At 52.9% G+C, this 22,121-nt stretch overlaps 9 protein-coding genes across 9 annotated transcripts; 5 read left to right on the forward strand and 4 right to left on the reverse strand.

Annotated features, from left to right (window-relative positions):
- Nucleotides 1-189: 189 nt before the first annotated feature.
- BDV17DRAFT_280717 (uncharacterized protein) lies at nucleotides 190-3,795 on the forward strand (the record flags this gene model as incomplete). Its single annotated transcript, XM_073759922.1, has 8 exons — nucleotides 190-406; nucleotides 482-1,304; nucleotides 1,942-2,112; nucleotides 2,160-2,507; nucleotides 2,557-2,724; nucleotides 2,771-3,135; nucleotides 3,217-3,504; nucleotides 3,563-3,795. The coding sequence occupies 8 exons, from the start codon at nucleotides 190-192 to the stop codon at nucleotides 3,793-3,795; spliced, it is 2,613 nt and encodes an 870-aa protein (XP_073617268.1).
- A 527-nt stretch (nucleotides 3,796-4,322) lies between these two features.
- On the reverse strand, nucleotides 4,323-6,271 carry BDV17DRAFT_258679 (sugar porter family MFS transporter). The gene is made up of 4 exons (XM_073757356.1): nucleotides 6,189-6,271; nucleotides 5,813-6,127; nucleotides 5,233-5,759; nucleotides 4,323-5,182 (listed from the first exon to the last, which is right to left on the reverse strand). Exons 1-4 carry the CDS (start codon nucleotides 6,211-6,213, stop codon nucleotides 4,511-4,513), a joined length of 1,539 nt encoding a protein of 512 aa, XP_073617269.1. The 5' UTR covers nucleotides 6,214-6,271; the 3' UTR covers nucleotides 4,323-4,510.
- A 2,196-nt stretch (nucleotides 6,272-8,467) lies between these two features.
- On the forward strand, nucleotides 8,468-9,511 carry BDV17DRAFT_258682 (uncharacterized protein). Its single transcript, XM_073757357.1, has one exon. The coding sequence runs from the start codon at nucleotides 8,520-8,522 to the stop codon at nucleotides 8,844-8,846; it is 327 nt and encodes a 108-aa protein (XP_073617270.1). The 5' UTR covers nucleotides 8,468-8,519; the 3' UTR covers nucleotides 8,847-9,511.
- Nucleotides 9,512-10,099: 588 nt separating this feature from the next.
- BDV17DRAFT_297615 (amino acid permease/ SLC12A domain-containing protein) lies at nucleotides 10,100-12,267 on the forward strand (the record flags this gene model as incomplete). Its single annotated transcript, XM_073763526.1, has 4 exons — nucleotides 10,100-10,519; nucleotides 10,570-10,750; nucleotides 10,803-11,263; nucleotides 11,315-12,267. The coding sequence occupies 4 exons, from the start codon at nucleotides 10,100-10,102 to the stop codon at nucleotides 11,861-11,863; spliced, it is 1,611 nt and encodes a 536-aa protein (XP_073617271.1). The 3' UTR covers nucleotides 11,864-12,267.
- Nucleotides 11,922-13,892, reverse strand: ugd2 (putative UDP-glucose dehydrogenase Ugd1). Its single transcript, XM_073764459.1, has 3 exons — nucleotides 13,497-13,892; nucleotides 12,948-13,429; nucleotides 11,922-12,892 (listed from the first exon to the last, which is right to left on the reverse strand). Exons 1-3 carry the CDS (start codon nucleotides 13,717-13,719, stop codon nucleotides 11,981-11,983), a joined length of 1,617 nt encoding a protein of 538 aa, XP_073617272.1. The 5' UTR covers nucleotides 13,720-13,892; the 3' UTR covers nucleotides 11,922-11,980.
- Nucleotides 13,893-14,421: 529 nt separating this feature from the next.
- On the forward strand, nucleotides 14,422-16,578 carry ayg1 (heptaketide hydrolyase ayg1). Its single transcript, XM_073757358.1, has 6 exons — nucleotides 14,422-14,563; nucleotides 14,617-14,691; nucleotides 14,753-15,504; nucleotides 15,558-15,690; nucleotides 15,742-15,815; nucleotides 15,864-16,578. The coding sequence occupies exons 1-6, from the start codon at nucleotides 14,474-14,476 to the stop codon at nucleotides 15,967-15,969; spliced, it is 1,230 nt and encodes a 409-aa protein (XP_073617273.1). The 5' UTR covers nucleotides 14,422-14,473; the 3' UTR covers nucleotides 15,970-16,578.
- BDV17DRAFT_289669 (GNAT family N-acetyltransferase) lies at nucleotides 16,490-17,233 on the reverse strand (the record flags this gene model as incomplete). The annotated part of the gene is made up of 2 exons (XM_073761709.1): nucleotides 16,490-16,525; nucleotides 16,580-17,233. The coding sequence occupies 2 exons, from the start codon at nucleotides 17,231-17,233 to the stop codon at nucleotides 16,490-16,492; spliced, it is 690 nt and encodes a 229-aa protein (XP_073617274.1).
- A 1,181-nt stretch (nucleotides 17,234-18,414) lies between these two features.
- Nucleotides 18,415-20,142, forward strand: BDV17DRAFT_289670 (sugar porter family MFS transporter; the record flags this gene model as incomplete). The annotated part of the gene is made up of 5 exons (XM_073761710.1): nucleotides 18,415-18,511; nucleotides 18,562-18,600; nucleotides 18,653-19,001; nucleotides 19,046-19,827; nucleotides 19,883-20,142. The coding sequence occupies 5 exons, from the start codon at nucleotides 18,415-18,417 to the stop codon at nucleotides 20,140-20,142; spliced, it is 1,527 nt and encodes a 508-aa protein (XP_073617275.1).
- Nucleotides 20,143-20,197: 55 nt separating this feature from the next.
- BDV17DRAFT_289671 (DUF3425 domain-containing protein) lies at nucleotides 20,198-21,226 on the reverse strand (the record flags this gene model as incomplete). The annotated part of the gene is made up of 3 exons (XM_073761711.1): nucleotides 20,198-20,877; nucleotides 20,933-21,070; nucleotides 21,136-21,226. 3 exons carry the CDS (start codon nucleotides 21,224-21,226, stop codon nucleotides 20,198-20,200), a joined length of 909 nt encoding a protein of 302 aa, XP_073617276.1.
- Nucleotides 21,227-22,121: the final 895 nt, after the last annotated feature.

The raw sequence follows: 22,121 nt of genomic DNA on the forward strand, positions 1-22,121 counted from the left end.
CCGGACAAGTCGCCGCGGCTGGAGGCTGTGAGGGGAAGGACTTCGAGCAGGTTCTGTAGATAATAATCAGATAAAACTCGGAATTGAACTTGGAATTACCATCTAGCAAATATCAACATCTCTAGATCTGTTTTACGTTCATACTCATACCTCTGTCGTCCTCCAGTATCAAAAACCAAGATCAGCAAAATGCCCGCCCCTCCAATCCTCGACTTCTCTCCCTTCTACGGCACCGACAGCACCGCAAAGACCAAACTCGTCGAGCAAGTCCGCAAGTCGTGCGAATACAATGGCTTCTTCCAGATCACAGGCCACCGCATCCCGCGCGAGCTGCAGACGCGCGTTATGGACTGCGCGAAGCGCTTCTTTAATTTGCCGCTTGAGGAGAAGTTGCGCATTGATAAGAGTATACCCTTCCTTTTTCTTTACAGCACTTGGTTATTAATTGAGTGTCGACTGATTTGGCGTGGTACTGCAACAGACAACAACACCTTCAACCGCGGCTACGAACTCCTCCGCAGCCAAATGCTCGAAGTCGGGACGGGTCCCGAGCTAAAAGAGGGCCTATACATCGGCGAAGAAATCGACACGAACCACCCCTACTACATAAACCAGCGTCTCAACAGCGGACCCAACCAGTGGCCCTCGACCGTCTCCGACGCCGACGAGTTCCGCCGTACAAGCATGGAGTACTACCACGCCGTCTACGAGCTCGCGAGGGAAGTCCTGGGCGTCCTGGCTCTAACCCTCGACGTCGACGAGACATTCTTCGACCCGCTCACGACCGGCGGTGTCGCGACAATGCGCATGCTGCACTACCCCAGCCAGCCGAAAGACGAAGACGAGAAGCTTAACCGCGGGATTGGCGCACATACGGACTTTGGGTGTATCACCCTCCTCCTGCAGGATGAAGTCGACGGCCTCCAAGTCCTCGACGCCCCAACAGGGCAATGGCTTGACGTACAGCCCGTGGCCGGCGCATACGTCGTGAATCTCGGCGACCTAATGATGCGCATGGCGAACGATCGGTACAAGAGTAATATCCACCGGGTTATCAATAAGTCGGGAAGGGAGCGGTACTCAATTCCGTTCTTCTTTAGTGGGAATCCGGATCATGTTTGCGAGTGCTTGCCGAATTGTTGTCCGGCTGGGGAGACGCCAAAGTACCCGCCCATTACGGTGGAGGATATGGTGAGGGGGGCTTATAAGCAGAGTTATGGGCGGGCGGAGGCGTATAAGAAGGAGTTGGCGGAGAAAGCGAAGGCAAAGAAATTGGAATCGGGGCCGGCTATGGCGATTGTTGCGTAGGCTGTCTTGTTAGTATACATCTAGTGTTTTGTTTTTGTATGCGCTTGTTTTGAATGCAGTTTTGAATGCAGTGTGATGACCTTTCTATGAATGATGTTTCTCATGTAATGTAGGGTATAGGCACGTATGTACTCACCTGCAACGGCTTCGCCGAACGCGTCCGCCGCGAAGAACGTTGCGCTATGGCCAGAATACCCCCCTGCCGCAGTACGTAGAGCAGCATCGACAGGAGCATCGACATAGTTTCTGAGCTCGGTCTGAAGATGACAGCATAGTAGACCTACCTCTGTCAATTACCGCGAATACGTCAGAGACATTCGTACCTCTCGACGATCGATAGATACCCCACAAAACAATTCCGATCAAGCACAGGCCATGGCCCATAACCCATGACCTACACAGTGAACGCGTCTGTGTAGCTCCGCATCTTTATCAGAGTGGAGGTCCTGATAGCCAAGGATCACCCCCACCCCTTGCGCTGGATATCCGGATTTCCGTCTCGTAAGCAGCAACCCTAAGTACCTAAGTTGACCACGTCAGGGATGTTTATATGGCTGGTCACAGTCACTGTCACTGTACTGTCTTGACTTGAGTATCAACAACCATTCCAGCAACTATGGAAGTCGAACTGAGCAAGCGAGACAGCAAGCGGGCCGGGGATGACGTCCCCCAGGAGGACATCGGCAAGATGGAGGTCGTCACCGACGCCGAGATGGAGCAGTTCTATGGGCAGTCGACTTCCGAGTCGTACCGGCTGAAGTCAGAGCTCGTGTCGCAGTGTATGGAGGAGATTGGGATGGGATGGTATTTCCTTGCCTTATTCATCAAGGTTTGGCTGGCTAATGATTCAGGTTCCAATGGAAGTTATTCGTCGTAACCGGTTTCGGATGGGTGGTCGATAACTTCGCGTCGCAGGGGATAGGCAGTATGCAACCGCCTATTCAGCTCGAATTCCGCGACATCAAGGAAGTCAGCTACAGCTCTGTGGCGTACTATGTTGGGCTTATCCTTGGTGCTTCGTTCTGGGGGATCTCGTCTGACTTGATCGGGCGGAAGCCGGCATTCAACTATACCATCCTGATCGCTGGTATCTTTCTCTGTGGAGCGGCCGGGACTATGAACTTCGTTGCGTTCAGTGCGATGTGGGCGGTTATCGGGACAGCGGCAGGTGGAAACGTTCCTCCGGCGTCGATGATCTTGTGAGTATTCAGGCCCCGGGTCAAGCATGTCATGACTTACTGGTTGTAGCCTCGAGTACGTCCCAGGAAGTCATCAGTATCTCCTGACTGCGCTCAGCGCGTGGTGGAATCTAGGGCAGTTGATAGTCTCGCTGCTGGCGTGGGTTTTCCTCGCGAACTTTAGCTGTCCGACTGACGCGACCCCTGATACATGCTCCCGATCTCAGAACATGGGCTGGTACGTTCGACTCCTTCCTCCGCCGTCCCTGGCCTAACAAATGCAGGCGATACACCCTCATCACTCTCGGCGCTCTCTCCCTCGCATTCACAATCCTCCGCGTGCTGGTCGTCAAGATCCCCGAAACCCCTCGGTACCTCTTATCTCAAGGCAAAGACCAAGCGGTCGTCGACGCAGTTAACTACGTCGCGCGACAAAACGGAAAGCCGGAGCCCATGACCCTGTCGATGCTCCAGGCGATCGACGTCCGTCTCGGGATTCCCCCGGCCACAGAAGAGGCAGGCATGTCGACGAAGGAGATCATGAAGGAGAATCTCAAGGAGTTTCGCGGCGAGCACTACAAAGCTCTGTTCGCGACAAGGAAGCTCTCGCTGCACACGGGACTGATTTGGGCGATTTGGTTGATAATCGGTATCCCCTCATGCATCCTCTTTTCCATTGACCATGGATGAAAATGCTTCAGACCATTGCTGACTGCATTTCCCTCTCCAGGCATTGCATACCCCCTCTACTTCAACTTCCTCCCCTCCTACCTAGCCACCCGATTCACGGAGAACTCCTCGCTCGACCTCACCTACCGCAACTACTGCATCCAGTCGGCCGTCGGAATCGTGGGCCCCATCTCCGCCGCAGTCCTGGTAAACACCTTCTTCGGCCGCCGGTGGATGATGGGCATTTCATCCATTGTGACAGGCGTCTTCCTGTTCGCGTACGTTGGCGTCAAGACACCCACCGCTAGTCTCGCGTTCACCTGCGTCACGGGGCTGTTGGGGAATTTTGGTGAGATCTCCTCCTTCCTCCATCCGATCCCATCATCCCTGCTGACATTGTGATGCAGAATACGCAGTAATGTTCGCCTTCACCCCCGAGTCCTTCCCCGCTCCGCATCGAGGAACAGGGACCGGCACTGCGGCATCACTTCTCCGTCTGGGGGGTCTCATCGCGAGTCTGATTTCGTCTGAGACGGGGTTCACGACGGCGCCGATCTATGCGAGTGCTGCGCTGTGGATTGCGGTTGGTGTTATATGCTTTGGCTTGCCATTTGAGACGCATGGCCATTCGGCTATATAGACTGAGACTGGAATTCGAATTGGAACTGGAAAATGGATTGAGTCTTGCAAGTTGCGCTGTCAATGGTGTGCTGGTGTTGGTCACGTGGTGTATCTCTTGGCGTGGCTGCTACAGCGGAGCTGGAATAACTGGTGATCCGGCTCATTTTCAGGCCGCAACTACCTAATCAGGCAGTTCCGAGGTCGTTGCACCTCGGCTGTTGTACAGAGACACACCCGGACACACCGTGCGATCATCGTCGGCTGGGCGACAAGCAGACATCTGTGAAAGGGCCATCTGATTATTATGTCTAGTATATATCCACCTTGAGCCTAGGTTAGATTCCACCATCTTTCCTGTGAACCTTGTACTTTGTTCCTTGAGTGTTGCGAGATATATATATATATCTTCATGGCCAGTCTCAGTAAGTACGGCCGGACGTCAGAGAATAAAAATGGGGATGAGGCCGGATTACACGATTGAAACCAACGATGCCCGTATTCCCGAGTTGAAAGTCATTACCGGTATTGTGTGTACAGATGAAATACTCGCATCACCCCGGCCTCGGTAACATGATGAGGCCTTCAAGGAGCCGATGAGAACAGAAATAATTTTACTTCAAAAATAAACTACATTTCCTGTAGACTTATATTGGAGTCGAGATGGAGTAGATTAAATCAACCTAAACATCGGGTATATCATCATGGACAAGGTCGGGACAGTCATACGCCAGAACCTAAACAGCCTCCTTGTGGCTTGCATCACCAACATGCTCCTCGACAACACTCTGCTTGCGGTGCCGCTCAACCTCCTCGGTAAACCGGTCGTGGATCTTGGATGTCTGCCAGGCCTTAACATCCGTGTCGAACATCAGATCGATTTCCTCGAGGGACCGCTGTGCCGTCTCGGGGTAGAGGAAGAAGACGTGGAATGTCATGACGGTACAGAAGACACCGAAGATAATGTACGTCTTCCACTGGATGTTCGTAAAAGCAGGAGCGACAAAGTAGGCGAGGGCGAAGTTGAAAATCCAGTTTCCTGCAGCAGAGAGACCGACACCCTTGGCTCGGTACTTGAGGGGGAAGACTTCAGAGGCGTAGATCCAGGCGGCGGGAGCCCAGGTGAGACCGTAGACTCCGACGAAGATATAGGACAGCGAAATGACAGCTTTTCCAGGGGCACCTGAGATCTCCCATTTCAGGCTTGCGTTGCCGTTGATCTCGTCGACGGGGTTGCCGTGGACGGCCATGACGGCTGCGATTGTGTAGTGGATGATCATGCAGGCGATAGCGCCGGAGATGAGCAGTAAGCGACGGCCAATGCGATCGATGATGGGGAGGATGACACCGGTTGTAACGAGGAAGATGACGTATTGAATGATAGAGGAGTACAGCGAGGTATCACCGCTCTGCTCGCAAGTTAGATGTTTGTTCAAGGCCCATGGAGCGAAAATCTTACCATTCCCGCCATCTGGAAAATCCAGACAACATAGTACATAGCGACGTTACCACCCAGAAGCTGCTGCCAGACTTGGACACTGACACCGCAGAGGGTTCGCTTCCAGATATTCGGACCGAACAGCGCCAGGAGCGTGACATCCTTTGACTCATGCGCAATCCGCGCAGCCTCCTTGACCTCTTCGAATTCAACCTGAACAACAGGATCGCTGCGGTTTCCCTTGCCGTGGAGATCTGCCAGAATATCGAGAGCCTCCTCCCATCGCTCTCGGCCGGCGAGCCATCTGGGAGATTCGGGGAAAAAGGGAAGGGCGAGGAGGAGGATGAGACCAGGGACAGCTTGAACACCCCATGCGACTCGGAAGGCAGACGGTCCAGCAAGGCCCTTGCCGCAGCCCCAGGAGATCAGGTACATGATGAGAATACCCCACTCAATTGCCCACTGCTGGATACCGACGATACGACCGCGAATCCGGGCAGGGGCTAGTTCGGCAAGGTAGACGCAAACCTGAGACGACGTGACACCGACTATTGCTTCCGTTAGCTGAAATTAGAGCTGAGTCACATGTGGTCTGTCATACCGGAAAGACCGCTGACCACTCGGCCAGCGACGAGATGGGCCACATTCTGTGAAGAACATTGAATCACGGCACCAATAATCCAGACAACAGACGCAATCATCAAACTCATACGACGTCCGAGGTGATCAGCGACAAAACCAGCAGCGATGGCACCGGCAAAGGAGCCTGCCGACATGGACGCCGTGATTCCTCCTTGCAGATTCGAGTCGGGGTTGTTGAAATATTCCAGGTACTGCGGCGTCGCCAAGAAGGCGGACATGGACGAGACATCGAAACCGAACAGCGCACCGCCGATTGTGCCGAAGGCAGCGAGGACTAGAAAATGCGATTAGATGGAGCGCAAGGGGAGGACCGCCAGAGGGCATGGGTTGCCTACCGTAGATATTAGTGATGCGATACATCTTGACAGCAAACAGCAACCAGTAATTGTCGTACTCGGCTGGATAGCCCGGGGAAATATTTGAAGACTTATCCAGGGTTCATGGCGAGACCTTTTATATCCTGATGGAAGTCCGGCGCGACCTGCTTGGCGCATTCCAAGGCGTGTCAACCCCAACAGATGCAACGCTGGCCTTGCTAAGCTAAGCTGACGAGAAATGCGGGATTGCGGAGGCCCGAGACGGGGAAGCAGCTCGAATCCAACCAGAATCCGGAGATCGTGGTCTTTCTGCGTCACGGTGGGTCGTCGCTATCGTCGCGGCCAGTCGGTTGATTTCGCCCTGCGTCGGTTCGACTATTAAGCGAAGTGGTGCCATGCAACGAGGACACGAGAAGGAACGATTATCGCAGCCTTGGTCTGTAGACTCTCGACATCTCCACCGGTCTCGGGAACAATCGCGAAGGGCTAAATCGCCGACAGGTTCAAGGGTGGTCGTTGCTCCCCTGCCCAGGAGGACGCCACGCGCTCTCCTTTGAGGAACTCCGGCTAAAATCATCCTTGCTGGCGTCCGCCATTTAATATGCATTCCTTGCCACGGCGTCAGCGGCGTGCGAGGCTTGACCCAAGCTCTGGGCGCAATCTTCTCGTGACAATAGCATAAGTGCACTAAGCGAATGGGCCAGCTTGCCAGCGACGGCCTGCCGAAATGCCATGCCCTAACCTTCAGCCGGCTAATGCTCGGGCCGCTCATGGGAGACTGACAGTTTTCGCGCCTATAGTTGCTTTCGCCGCGACCGACAACCCGGGGAATTAGCCGTGGTGCGCGATTTCGTCTGGGAGCTTCCAAGTGCTCGAGTTCCCGATCGTGCATCGCTCTCCCCGAAGCGTAGTCGATCAGTTACGCCGTGAATGCGCCCGAGGACAGACGCGCGCACACGAGGCTTCGACAAGCCTCATATCTATCAGATCATGCCCCTTCGCTGTACCCCATGGGCCAGATATGACCCCAGACCCGGGTGCGGCCCCACAGCCATACCCACAATTGTCGCAGACGTGGAGTTGGGCCTCGCGCACAGCCGGGCCATCCGGTCATTCTGCGATCGGGATGTCAACTTTCTGTGCCTAGGGTTAACTGAACAGGTGCAAGGAGTGTTGCAATCTTGATTCCGTGGTCGGCATGTTGTGTATCATTTCGGTCTGCCACCTGAGCGTCTGTCTGCCCCCCGCTGGCAAGTCCTAATGGCCGCCGAGACTGTAGTTGCTGTGTATGATGGGGCTGAAGAGGAAAAACACTTTGCATGTGAGTCAACTAATGGGTATTTGGGAGTGAGACGTCGCTCTTGGCCTTTTGGGCACGAAGCGATTGTTGCTTCTAACCTACTGTGGGCGATGTGGTGATGAATCTGCCCAAGGTCAAAATGTCATAGTCGATGCTTCGCCCGCGCTGATATCGTACTCCGGACCAATTACTGCGTTCCTGCTACGAAGCACCGGTCAGTAAATGATCTCAGCAGCCAGGACGTGGCCTAAGTTCTCCCTAACCTACCCGCTCCTTCGCTTAGGGTGCTTGTAAATGTTGTCCAAGGTCTGTTGCTTACGCCAATCAGCCTGTAGCCAGCGGTCGTCTGAATGGGATATTTCAAGCGCATTGTTCATGATGCCGTCGGAGAGGTATCAAGTGCGGTTAACCCAATTCTGACAGTAATAGTGGCATACCAACAAACCGTTCCAGGAGACATTCGGTCACGTTGGCAGGCTCAATGGGCCGAGATGGGTTTCGGTCAAGTCGGACAACCACCGTGCACAACTACTCTGCTACAACTCGGGTTTTGGTTTGGTTAATCGGCTTGCCGTCGGCCGGCAGGTGTTGGCTAGTGACGGACTGCTGCGACGTAACGTACAAAGTAAATTGGGCGTGGGAGGCTCATCTTGTTGACAGCTCTGGCATTTTTTGGACAGGGTCTCAGTGTTCTGATCGGATAATTGGGGGAGCTTCATATAGTACGGTCAAATGTAGTTCTGATTGTAAGACATGGCTTCAGTAATGAAAGGTGAAGAACGCAAAACAACCTGTATAGTAGTCTTGTCTTGTGACTGCCCTCTGCCTGCTTTCTCGTTCAGTCTTTCAGTTTCTTTCGATCTTCTTCCCACTTGCCTTCCTTTTCCTCGACAATCATCACTCCGTTACCACAAGTGATCCTCTCTTTTGATCGAGCTCTGGCTTATGGTGGTGGCTACGGGTGCAGTCAGAGCCTTCTTTGGCCCGTCGTGAGTTCCTTGCACATTGTTCTTTTGTACAGTACTCAGGGGAATACTGGCGAGGTGCAGATGAGACTCCGCGACTCCCCAAACGACGAGACGACTAGCAATCGGGTCGACCGACGACGGTGCTACTTCTGTCGCGAAGTTGGGCACATAGCAAGGGATTGTGCAAAGCAAAAGGCCCATTGGGAGATGCTCAGGGCGCTTGTGGATGAAATTAAGATGTATCAGATCCTTTCGGGTGCTGTAGATGCCTGGGCCCAGGCCAACACCACTTGTTGGACTAGGAGCGAAAGCGAAAATCATCCATGTCTCATGATCATGTTCCTCTTCCATTTGCGAGGTCCTACTACTCCCAGCCCGCCCGCCAGCCCTCAGCAACTGTCCAAGTAAACTATCGTATCGCTTCTGCTAGAAATCGCCGGCCTCCATCTCTGTCCCCGAAAGCAGCCAATGCCTTCTTCAAGTCCTCGTCCTCTGTCCGGAGATTCTTGTTCGGCCACGCAACTAGAGACCCTTCTCCCTTGAGACCTTCTTCGTCTGCTCACCCAAGTAAACGAACCTTATCCTCGGTAGATCCATAATCTTTGAAACAAATTCTCTTACTAATTCTGTATATACCTAGATTGTCGAACACCCACCGTCATTGACCCCTCGAACGCCGGAACGAATGTCACCTTCACGGGACATCCCCATGATGCCTCCGATATCCACCAAGAAGCGTCAACAAAACACAGGACCCTTGTCCATATCCCCTGGCTAGAACAACAATAGATGACTATCCCCCAAGTTTACTCTTATACACTCAGGTGTCGGGTGCTGACATCTCATAGCTGCCGTTGGCCTGCTGTTTTCACCCCATCTTCTCCTTATCATGTTCAGCAATAAGTAAGCGTAAGTGTTCTATACTAGTCAAGACGTATCTAGAAACTGGGCATGGTCGAGCGTGACACATGTGTAACTATAATCCCACTCCAGCACTCCCACTTACTGGCGATCCCTTTCCTGTGCTTTTTCGACGGATAACCTGCTCATTGTCGGGCCGATCTCATGTATCAGTTGGGGGGGGGGGGGGGGGGGGAATTAATTGGGGTTTTTTCTGGGGGGAAAAAGGGAGGCGGTCACGAGGGTATCATGAAGCATTCCTTTTTCCTTTCGCTGTTTCCTTTTTCTTGCTAACAGTGCGAACGGTATTCGAGTGGTCTCTTGAAGTATCCAGACATTGCACAGCATGATGACAGCATACAATATCACCTTTGGAGTCCTTGGTCCAGCCATCTAAACTGACCCATTGGCCTCGTCTCAACATGCAAGACTGCCTTGTAACCAAGCCCATTTATCTCAAATCGGAACGCACCCCGCGCCAATGCAAGGAATGCTCACTGCTTGCCTAATGCAACCTCGCACAGAAGAAACTCCGCCTGAATGCCACTTTGCTTTTTGTGACACTGTCCAAGGTCAGAGGTCAAGACGCTTATCGAGCCTTCTTCCAGCTCATATTGAACTCTGTACTACCAGAAAGCCCAATTGAGACCAAGGTCAAGTGGCATAGATGATATATTTTCCAGGCTGAACTGGACCAGATAGGCGTACGCGTCAAATGCAGACTTCGTTGTCGTCGCATGTCCATGGAGACACACCCCATCATGGAGATAACCGCGACCCCTCCATCCAACAGCGCAAGTAGGCAGGAGAATAGCTCAGAGAAGCTCCCTGGCCATGGCCGACACAATGGCGACTACGGCGCAGACACCGATCTCCAGCGCATGCTCTCAACGAGGCACCTGACGATGATTGCGCTCGGCTCCTCAATTGGTATGGGTTTATGGCTTGGTAGTGGCGTTTCCCTTCGAAACGGCGGTCCAGCTGCGATCTTTATCGGGTACATCCTCGCAGGGACAATTATCTGGTCGGTTAGTCACGCTATCGGCGAGATGGCGGTGCTCTACCCCCTGCCCAGTGCGTTTGTGCAATGGTCGAGTATCTTCATTAGTCCGGCCCTTGGGTTCGCGGTGGGTTGGGCGTACTGGTTTGGGGCTTTTATTACAATTGCGAATGAGCTGCAGGTACGACTGTCCAGCATCCAAACTTGTATTTCTGGGTGCTTACGATGTAGGGTATTGTGACGGTCCTACATTTCTGGACGGACGAGGTACCGACCGCCGCCTGGATAACAATCTTCTGGTTCGTGATAGTATTCATCAACGCATGGGCCGTCAAGTTCTTTGGCGAGGTTGAAGTTGTTAGCTCAACGATCAAGTTCGGATGGATCTTCGTCGTTATCATTTCCCTGATAGGTTTGACCGCGGCCTTGTATACCCTTTCGAGCTCAACATCTAACCCTGACAGTGGTATCAGCCGGGGGCGCTCCAAACGAAAATGCAATCGGATTCCGGTACTGGAATTCAACACCATTCACAAATGGCTTCAAGGGCTTCCTGAGTGTAATGCCGACCTGCATCTTCGCCATGTCGGGTTCCGAGAACGCGGCCCTTGTCGCAGCAGAGACGCAGAACCTTCGCAAGTCAGTCCCGCGGGCTGTCGGGTCAATATGGCTTCGTCTTTCCTTGTTTTACGCTCTTGGTTCCTTCGCTATCACCATCACCGTGTCGCCCTACGATCTGAACCTCTTTGGTGGCGCCGGTAGCAGTTCCCCGTTTGTCGTTGCGTACCAGAATGCAGGGCTCACGGTGCTAGCACATATGATGAATGTCGTTATTTTCATCTCCATCATCTCGACGGGATCCATATCTGGATTCGGGGGCTCGCGGATCCTCATGGGGCTGAGTCACTTACACCTCGCTCCAAAGGTGCGTCACATACCCAGCCCAGCCGAACGCGCCATATGCTAATCCGCTCAGATTTTCGGTCGCGCAGACAAAAAAGGCCGCCCCGTTGCAGGACTGGTTATCACTTTACTGACAGGAGGCGGCCTATCATACCTAAACGTCACAGCTAGCGGCTCCGACGTTTTCAGCTGGTTCTCGAACCTCACCTCGCTCTTTACGCTCTTCGGCTGGGGCTCGATCTGTCTTTCGCACCTGCGCATGCGATACGCATGGAAAGCACAGGGTCGATCCGCTGCTGAGCTTCCGTGGCGAACATGGACATACCCCTACGCGTCGTGCTGGGGGTTAGCATGGTGCGTGGTCCTGATCATTGCCGAGTTCTACCTGAGTGTGTGGCCGTTGCATATGAGTCCAAATGCGCCGGATTTCTTTGCCAATTATGTTAGTGTTGTCGTGATTGTGGTCGTCTATCTTGTGGCGAGGGTTTGGCACGGAGGGCCATGGTGGGTTGATGCCCAGGGCATTGATCTTGATGGGCCAAGACGGTTCTATGCGCCTGATGATGAGGAGGCAAAATCGAGGGGTCTTTTCGAAAAGACTGTTGGGTGGATTGTCAAATAGGCAGTCCTCCAGCTCTGGCCCGGCCTCCAAAGCATCGAGCAGCTTTTTTCTACGTAGCAACTCCTGAGGAATTCTAGTAAAACCAGGGTCAACACTAACTGCTACCACACTACCATCCTACAACACCTGAAACCCCAGTTGACGCATCTTCACCTTGTCCACCCCGTCCCCGATGGTCAGCAGAGCCTTCGGCTCCTCCATCTGCCCAACGATTCGCTGCCACTCCTCGTCATCAACCCGACAATGACCCTGAATCACAACCGCGCAGCATCCTGAACACGCCATTTCCAATGACTTTCCAACACTCAGGAGCTCGTGGCCACCTTCAATGCATTTTGCCGTCGGGCTGACTCGCTCCTTCGAAGATATCCCGTTCCATAGCTGGACCTCTGCTCCAGTCTTTTCCAACGCCTTCAGCAAGATCGACCTCTTCTTTCGCTCCTCCATCGCATCCACAACTATAACTTCCTTCCCTTTCATGTCGATGTCGATTGTCTTGACCATGTCTTCAATGCACCGTCTATACTGGAACTCCTCCATCCGCAACACTCCCTCCCAGAACCCAGCCACCTCTTGCGTGCCAGTATTCCCTCGCGCGAAGTCTACCAGGCAACGCAATTCGCTCCTTAATTCCGTATCAAACATCCTGCAGTCAAACCCATTTCCCAACCCCAGTCCTACCTCCGGAACGCCCAACATCCACGCAACATTCCCGCTACTCGCCTCCGACACCTCACATAACATCCGTACCGCGCTCAACGACGCAACCTGCTGCGCAACAACCGTCATACTCACCATCCGCCCCAACTCAGCAGACCACGCATCCATGGTCATGATGCGGCTCTCGTCTACCCAGGCGTATAATCTCTTCAGAGCCGTTATGCTCTCGATCGACGTCGAAGCTGAGTAGATGTGCCCGATTATTACGCGTTGCGGTTGAAGCATGTCGTTCACTGCAGATCCAGGGAGGGTGAAGGAGGGATTTGTGAGGACCGTGAGTGAGGCGCTTGGGGATGCGGTGGATTCTAACTGTTTCATTTGCCTATGCGTCAGTCGATATCATTTGAGAGGGCTGGCGACCTACTTTGCTCTTGATGTACTGCGTCACCCTGTAAGGGGCTGCCGTTCGCTGAACGATGATTTTATGTCCGATCGAAACGCATGCTATGACCTTGAGAGTTGGATCGAGGTATGAATGGTTCAGTGGACCTTCGTTCCCGAGTCGGGTAGTTTTCATCTCCAGGCATAAAAAGATCAAATCCGCACTCGCGACAGCGGCGTAGATATTCGTGGAGAATGTCAAGTTCGAGAGTCTTCGACGACGTTTCATAGGACCCACCAGTTTATCTAGGGGATCCTCTTCCTCTTTCTGCCCGATGAAGTGGTCGTGCTCGCCCCGCATATGCGCATAAAGACAAGCGTCGTCGAAGAATATGTCCTCGAGTCCAGGCTCACTGATGGGAATATCGTCCGAGTTCCACTCGTCAATAAGATTCCTCCGTGAGTCGACGACACAGAACTGAACTTCTGGATTCCGAGAAGCGAGAATTATGGCGGTTATGGCGCCTAGTTATTGGTGATGTTGGTCACCGGTCGCTTTTAGGTAGTGGTACACAAGGAATGGAATACTGACCTACTCGCCCAGCCCCAACAACACAGCAGCGTCGAACATTCTCAACCTTTGACCGGACCAGCTTCTCACCCTCGCGTTTCTTTTCCTCGATGCATTCTGAAAATGTATCACCCTTGACGATGACCCTTTGCGGCTCCTTCTCCTTGAACGCTTTATACCGGCGGTGGCCGAAGACCAGCGCCGCACCGGCTATAACGGCTATGAGCGGGATGAAGAAAAACATGATAAGTTAGAGTCTTATTGGTATCGAAGAGAAGCATTCTGCTCGTGGTTTGTGTTTCTCTGGGACTCGAGGTGTTCGTGAGAACCGTTGTAGGCGAAGTGGCGGTCAAACTGGGTCTGCGTGAGCTGGCAAATCTCCGAATATTGGCTGTGTTGACGACGTGGTTGGAGGCTATATTAGTTTGTGGATCAAACGTGGCTGTTGTTATGTTTGCTAGATACGTACCTAGGTATCTGATTTGCTGCTAGTTTGGTGGTTTTGCTATGTTTAGTTCATGATGAAGCCTACAGACACTAACAGCTACCACTTTACAGCACATCGAACCACTGAAGCTTCCCGTTCAAGACTCACTCCATATCTTCCTCTTTTGCGTCAAGCTTGAGTTTGGAAGCGAATCCTCCGTGTTGCCGACGACCATGGGCGGCTTTCCAGAATGGGGCTTCGCGACCTCCATACTTAAGAGAAACTTCCTCTCCCTCTTGGTCACTGCAACAGTCTTTCCGTTCCTCGCATAGACGCGATTGAGATAATTCACAACTAGTCAACAACATAGAATGCCACAAGAGATTCAATAGCCGTCCAGGTTTGGTTGCATCAGTCGTCGGGTGCGTCGGAAATGTGTATACGTCATCTTGGCAGCAGTCGTTGACGTTGCAATGCCTTTGCTCGAAGCCCAACATGACTGACCCCCCCCCCCCCCCCAAGATTCGAGTGACGGCGATCGCATCGTCTTGCATGAACTACACACTTCACGATGGGGTGGATTCTCGGAGACAAGTTCGACACTGTCGCGTCGCATAAGGGATCGATCAAGGTGCTTTGGGAGACGAAGTGGAAGTATGCAGTACGATGCCTCGCAGAGAGAGAACTTGCTATGCTGTTTGCTAATTGCGCCAGTGCGAGAAATCAGTCTACCCCTTTCACGACGGCAGGGTCGAAGATTTCCAGCCGATATTCGAGAAACTCATCGCTGTATGCTTGCCCGTGCTTCAACAAACCCATCGCTACCTCGTAAGCCCGACTGACCCAGTAGACAAACATCAACGACGCCTATTCCGATGAATACACAGAGGCATTCCTCCCCTTGGCTGAGTCGCTAGACAAACAAGCCTCCGACGCGTTGAGTAGAGGCGACACCGAAACAGCCTCAGACCTCTTCCGCCGCGCCGCAGTCGTCTACCGAATCTCACGATTCCCGTACGTCGGTCCGAATGATGGTGATATTAAGCGGCTCGCATTTGAGCGCCAGAAGAACTCATACCTCAAGGCGGCATCTCTCTGGAAACCACGGATAGAGGAGCATATCGTCCAGCATACTCATCGCGCAGATAACGAGGGACACCACATCCCCAATTACATCCGGATCCCCGACGAAACGGCAGCACCAGGAGCAGATCCAGTTCCCTGTATCCTAATCCTAACAGGCCTAGACGGCTACAGACCAGATAACAGCCAGCGCACACACGAACTCACCAACCGCGGATGGGCCGTCGCGATCGTTGAGATCCCGGGGACTGCCGATTCACCTGCTGATTCTGGGGATCCTACATCGCCTGATCGATTAATTGATAGCGTCCTAGACTACATGGACTCAAAAACCGAGCTGAATTTCGACATGTCAAAGGTCGTGATCTGGGGTCTTAGTGCGGGCGGATACTACGCTATCCGGGCGGCGCATACGCACGCATCACGGCTTGCGGGCGCTATTGCGCATGGGCCCGGGGCACATTACTTTCTGGATAGGGGGTGGTTAAGTAAAGTTGAGGATCATGAGTATCCGTTTCCGTTGGTTACCCGGTACTTGAATACACGTAGGCTACGGCTAACGTTAATGCTAGGATTGTGCGCGCCTGGGCGAAGAAATACGGGTATGATGACCCTGCGGAATTTGTGAGCGAGGCGCAGGGGCGGTTCTCGCTTCTTGAGACTGGGATATTGGACCGAGGGAGTTGTCGGTTGCTTTTGCTTAATGTAGGGAATCTGACCTTTTTCCCGCTAGATGGAGCGCTGACGGTGGGCTAGGGTGTCGACGACGGCATAGTTCCGATTGAAGATTGTTATCTGCTATTCAGCCACGGCAGCCCGAAGGAGGGAAGGTGAGATTTCTATCGACCCAGTCTATGTTGCCTTGTCTGACAGTGCAGGTTTCACCCCGGGCTGCCGCACATGGGCTATCCGGATAGTCTTGGGGCTGCATATAGGTGGTTGGAGGGTATCTTGGGGTCTGGATACTCGAGTCTGAAGAATTGAATCGACCTGCAATCCTACATATAGGAAGCACATTTTGAGATACATATAATTCACGACTGAGTAAGCGACAACCTTACGACGCTCCATTCAGAATCAACAAGTGTAAACTGAAAGACTACCTACCTAGCTAGTGCAGTCGCGATGAAGCCCGGGGTCTCAACAGCTCCACGAAGCCATGCGGCATGACCAAAGCACTTGTTGCAGACTGTCTACGCACAAGGGGCGCTTAAGTTTTATCCATCGAGGTTCACTACATAGTTGAAAGTCGTGAACGGTCGGGACATGGTACCCTGATCGCCTCGCGCCCCATCTCGGTGAGCCGCCTGACTCTTCCAAGGCAGAATTTCTCCATCCTAGTCAAAGGTGTTTGACTACCGTTGGGAGCGTATAGATCACGAGCAGTCCGATTTTTTTTTATTGATGTGCTATGCTATGCTCTGGATATGAAGACACCACCTCGACCGGTAACTCTATGTGGGGACTAGAACCCTTCCTCCCACCCTCCAGTCGTTCTCTTGTCCTAGACTTGATCATCTTTCGGGTACCGAATCATGAACTGAAAGCCTAGATTAGCAATTGCAGTATCCAGAATAGTCAAATGAATACACACCGTATACCGTTGTTTTCCAATCCCCCCATACTCCGCAGCATCAAAATCCATCTCATGGACAGTATCAAAGCCGAATCGTTTGTACAATGGCTTCCCAGCCTCTGTCGCCTCGAGGTATACCATCAGGTTCAGCCGGTCGGCCTCGTCGATGCCCCATTGCAACAAAGCACTCGCAACGCCTTTGCCCTGATACTCCGGATGAGTAACGAGCGTCTCAAGCTCAACGCGCCTTCGAAGCCTGACAACGTCCCCATTCCTATCCTGAAGACCCAGAATATCCCACTTGCCCTTCGTCGCCATGCGATAAAATGACCGCATCGCATACTTATTCGTCTCTGGAACAGAGCGCTTCATAATATCATCCACGAAATCATCGATACTCTCCTCAACCTCCTCATCCTCCGTCGCGACAACCCACCGCGCAACACCGACTATCCTCTTCGTATAGTCGTCAACGGCCTTGAACATGGTCGCTTCGCGCATGGTCTTGATCGCTTTGAGCCGGGCCTTGGTGAGGTTCGCCTTGGACTTGAGCGAGGGAGGGTACTTTGTGTAGAGGAGGGAATTGAGGTCTGCAAATGCGGCGTCGGCGACGGAGAAGGCTTCGACGTAGTCGGGGGGTAGGAGGGGCTGGATGGTGTATGTAAACGGCATTTCGTAGGTGGTAGTAAGAATAATCGACGGGTAAGACTGGTATGTAATAATGAGGGTAGAAATAGTGCTTGAGGGTTATGAAGCGGTGCAAGTTGTGGTCTCGAGACTCTGATTGATTTGGTGGTGTGGATAGGGTTCATATGGAAGGAGCAACCACGCGTCTGGGGGAGAAATCACCATGTCGACCACATCCCAAAACCTCATGAACCGGAGAGTATCGGTGAATCTGGTTGACGATAGGTCATTCCTAGAAGCATCTCGGGATGCACTGAGCTCGAGCTGTTGATACATGTTGATCAACTAGACCGGTGAATATACGCACCAGGCTTACCCTAGGACTCAGACAAACATTCAGGACGAGCCGAGCGACACTACAATAGATGGTAAAGGTTCCATGAGACTAACCATTAGTAAGAGTATTTGAATGACTGCCTACGGCAGGTAAGCGCAATAGCTAGCCGAGACTCAAAAGACGAATCGCCTGGAGAACACTGACTCGAAATTAGCGATGATGTCTCTAATTGACTATTTATCACTGCTACTTCTCTCATTCACCTCAGACCCACTGGCAGTTGCAAGTGATCACCTGCGAAGTACCAGCAGGATTGATTTGGTAAGAGGTATCCAGGCAAGCTCACGACTGAGAGGCTGGCTCTCGACAGTGCTTCTAGGCTCAGAGTTAAAACCTTTCCTACTAGTGCACTGCTTTGCTCGAATACCCGAAACGCAAGCCGGGGAGGACGAAAGATGATCACCGAGCAGCCCAAACAGGCGTAGCAGCAAGCCACCTTGAACCAACCCTTGCGTCTGACCAAACGGGAGGCGCCGGATTAGCATTGCTTCAATATCGGCATTCCTTTCGGGTCTTTTCTTCTCAAGATCTGGCAGTCTGACCGAGAAGATGAATGGCCTCGGGCACAAGCAGATCCCCACAGTGGCAATCCCCGCAATCAGTTCGGGGGCGCTTTACCCCGAGCTTTCCTGCAATGTCTCCAAAGGTGTCAGGATCGGCGTCTGACAGGACACCTATTCGACCAGCCAGTGGATGTGGGGTTCCCCTCGGGGTAGCTTGCCGCGATGTCTGGGGATTATTATCTCCCCAGGCTTCCCCCAGTCTGGACCAGGGCGTTCTGGTTTACTTGGTACCGAGCCCACTGCAAGTAAGCAATACAGACGGCAATATGCGTTTATGGAAGCACGACTTTCGCGGCAGGACGCTGGTTATGGCTATCGCCATGGCGTCTTGCCAGGCCTTTTTGTTGCTTGGGTTTGATCAGGGTGAGCTTGGCGTTTCTGCAGTCTTTTCACCGGCGCTGACTTGTGAAAAGGTGTGATGGCAGGAATCATTGGAGCCGATAACAGATTCGGTATGTATCTTCTGTCTCTATCAGAACCTCTATCCTAATGGTTCTGGCTTAGGCCGCGACTTCAACAACCCGGATGCCGACATGCAAGGCAACATCACGGCCCTCTACGACATCGGGTGTGTCGTCGGATCGATAGTCTGTTACTTTGTCGGAGAGAAATTCGGACGACGAACGATGCTTATAAACGGCGGTGGAATCATGATTGTTGGGGCTATCATCCTGGCCACTTCAGAGACTGTGGCCCAGCTGATCGTGGGCCGCATCGTTACTGGCATTGGAAACGGCATGAACTCGTCGACCGCGCCTGTATACCAGTCTGAGTGTGCACCGGCTTCCTATCGAGGTGCCCTCTTGACGCTGCAGGGAACGGTGACTATCCTCGGTGTCGTTATTGCGTACTGGTATGTCTCTTCTTCGATATTCATAACTGGTACTGACGAAGTAGGATGGACTACGGCACAAGCTTCACCGAATCCTCCTTCCAGTGGCGCTTCCCCCTCGCATTCCAAGCCGTCTTCGCCATCTTCCTTGTCCTCCAAGTCATCGGGCTCCCTGAGACGCCCCGCTGGCTGGTCCAGCACGACCGCCACGACGAAGCACGATCCGTGGTCGGTGCAATCGCAGATAAAGACCCGAACCATCCAGACGTCGTCCGCACAATCCTCGACATCCAGGTCGGACTGGAAGAAGAGCAGAAGGGTGGACCGTTCCGCTTCAAGGAACTCTTCACATGGGGAGACGAGCAGAACCTGCGCAGACTGCTGATCACCATCTCCGTCGAACTCGGACAGCAATTTACCGGCTCAAACATGATCAACTACTACGGCCCCGTCATGTTCCAAACAACCATGGGCATGGGCCGAAACCTAGCCATGCTCCTGGGCGGCGCAATCCAATGCACATATCTCGTTGGCTCGGCAATTCCCGTCCTGCTCATGGACCGGTTCGGTCGACGGACCCTGCTCCTGGTCTGCTCGGTCGGTCTTTGTTTCTGCTTCGTCATGGTCTCGATCTTGCTTTCAACAGGCAGCACGAACGCCGCGTATGGCGCGACCGCATTCACCTTCATCTTCCAGATCTTCTACGGTATCGGGTGGCTGCCCGTCCCGTGGTTCTATCCTAGCGAGATTAGCACCACCCGCACAAGGACACGAATGCAGGCCATCGCGTCGGGGTGGAACTGGATGGCTGTCTTTGCGGTCGTCAAGATCACACCACTTGCTTTTGGTATTTACTCACCTCCTACATACCTATATCGGACCATCACTAACAAAGTACGTAGATAACATCCAATGGCGCACATTCGTAATCTTCGCCGTGCTCAACGCCGTCTTCATCCCCATGGTGTATTTCTTCTATCCCGAGACCAAGGGCCTCGAACTCGAGGATATCCCACTCCTCTTCGTGAAGCGCGGGTTCACCGGTGGCGTGTTCACCTCCAAGGGCGGCCGCACCGTCATGCCAGGCCAACACGCCGAGCAGGCGGAGGTGAATCGGAAGGTCGAGGGGATGGAAGTCGAGCAGGTTGAGATTGTTGCTTGATATAAATACATACATTGGTCTATCCTCAATAACGTCAACAATGCGACGCAATGAACTATAAACGAAATAATGGCGGTTCTCCCCTAACAGACCTCCACCAATTCGTAGCCCTAAATAACCCCTCACACCCAGCGACAGTCCACCCCCATCGTCTCAGAAAAGACCCCGTAACCTCCCACCCGTCTGCATCCCACGGGTCGCGCCAGATGATCACGCCCGTTTCACCGCGCGCATCGCCTGCCTTCTTCCCAGTGGCGAGATTCACTCCGTACCCGCTCATAGCCCGGCATAGCGCGATATCATCATACTCCTCCCCCGCAAGAATCAGATTATCGCGCATGGTCGGGATGGGAAGGAGATCTATCCACGGATGGTGCGGGACTGCAATCTGAATCTTTGTCGGGCGAAGGCATACTGGCAGAACAGAGATATCTCGAATGGAAGGCTTGATTGGGCCTGCTGTGCCGAAGTGAGATAATGCGTCGTCGTGCATTTCGGACGCACTGTAGCCCATTACCTCGATGTTGGCGTGGAGTGCGCGGAGGAAGTTTACGCGGGTTAGGGTGGGGAGGAGGTCTGTTTTTGGTGAAGGGGGGTTGAGGTGGGAGGTGGTGTATTGGGCGTAAAGGAGGGCTTCCAGATGCCGCAGGACCTTCTTGTCATGATCTGCGTCTGGTCCGAGGATGCGGATATTGTCAAGAGCAGCAAAATCGAAGTGGAAATTGATCCTTTGCCCTTGTCCGGACCCGGATGGGGGGCGATGATGGTTCTGTTTGACTGCTAGACTTACGACCGCTTGCACCTGCATTCTCCACTGGGCACCGCTGCTCCAGCTCGACCGGATAATCGGATTCGATCTCGGCGTCCTTTGGACTTTGACTTGTTGTGGGTTGCTTGTCCTTCTTTGGTCTTTCCCTTTGTCGGCGTCCTAGACGGAGCAGTTAGCTTAGCCCATGCCTCTCGATCTTAGGGGATGGGGATAAGGGGACGAACTGTGCGCCCGCTGGTTCAAACGATTCTGCAGCGTCCGTCTTGCCTTGGGGTCTGTGACGCCCTTCCACTCATCTAACATCTTGACATCCATTGCTGGGGGATCACCCGACTACTAGGAGGATTAGGTAGGTGGTACTAGGTAGATAGTTTGGGATGATGGCTGGAGTTCCGACTTCAAATGCTGACACTTGCGCTGGTGGGACTGAGACTGCGATTTGACTGGACATTGCAGTCTGGGTTGGATCTGGGTCCCACTTAGATAAGGGCTTGATGGCTGACATGTTTAACGTGGGGGTCTAGAACTCAAATGAAAATGGAGGGTATATACCTGGATATTCCACGACTTTGGCTTCCATACAAAGAAAGATGACCTATGTACCTCGTACATAAGCTCTCCATGGAAGCTCCAAGGTCCGCGGGGCCATGCTAGGTTTTTGGAGTGCAAAGCTGCACAAGGTGAATGGACCCATTACTGCGCTGACGGTGTGGAAGCGGTTCAGGGCTAGAGTTCATGCTCGCCTCAAGACCATGTTCTAATAGTTGATTCGTTGCGGCTTGAACCGGAGTACGAAATGGGCTCTCCCATTTCGGGACATCTAAATCGATTCACGCCTACACCCAGAACTAGAAGGACATATACCCATCATTCAGGAGAAACCGAGCATTGAATGGCCTGTGGCTCAAGAAGATCAAAGATTGAAAGCCTGAAACGTTGAGACATCCCATGTGCCTAGAGCGGGTCGAACTTAAGAGCACTCGAGGCACGCCCGCACGCTAAATTTCCATAATTTCATATGCTTTCTCGAGAAGATGATACATTGAGATGCCGAGGGTAACTATCTCGGCTTCAACCCCTGCCCGTCTCATTTCGTCCTCCTGGGCATCAACACCAGACGTCAGATGTCATGACTCAGGAGTCTGCGGTTCGAGGAGACACAGCAGTACCTGCATGAGATTAGATGACCTGCATGAGACAGTCAAAAATT

The sequence above is a fragment of the Aspergillus undulatus genome (assembly GCF_047715775.1).
Source record: "Aspergillus undulatus strain CBS 261.88 unplaced genomic scaffold BDV17scaffold_14, whole genome shotgun sequence".
NCBI lineage: Eukaryota > Fungi > Ascomycota > Eurotiomycetes > Eurotiales > Aspergillaceae > Aspergillus > Aspergillus undulatus.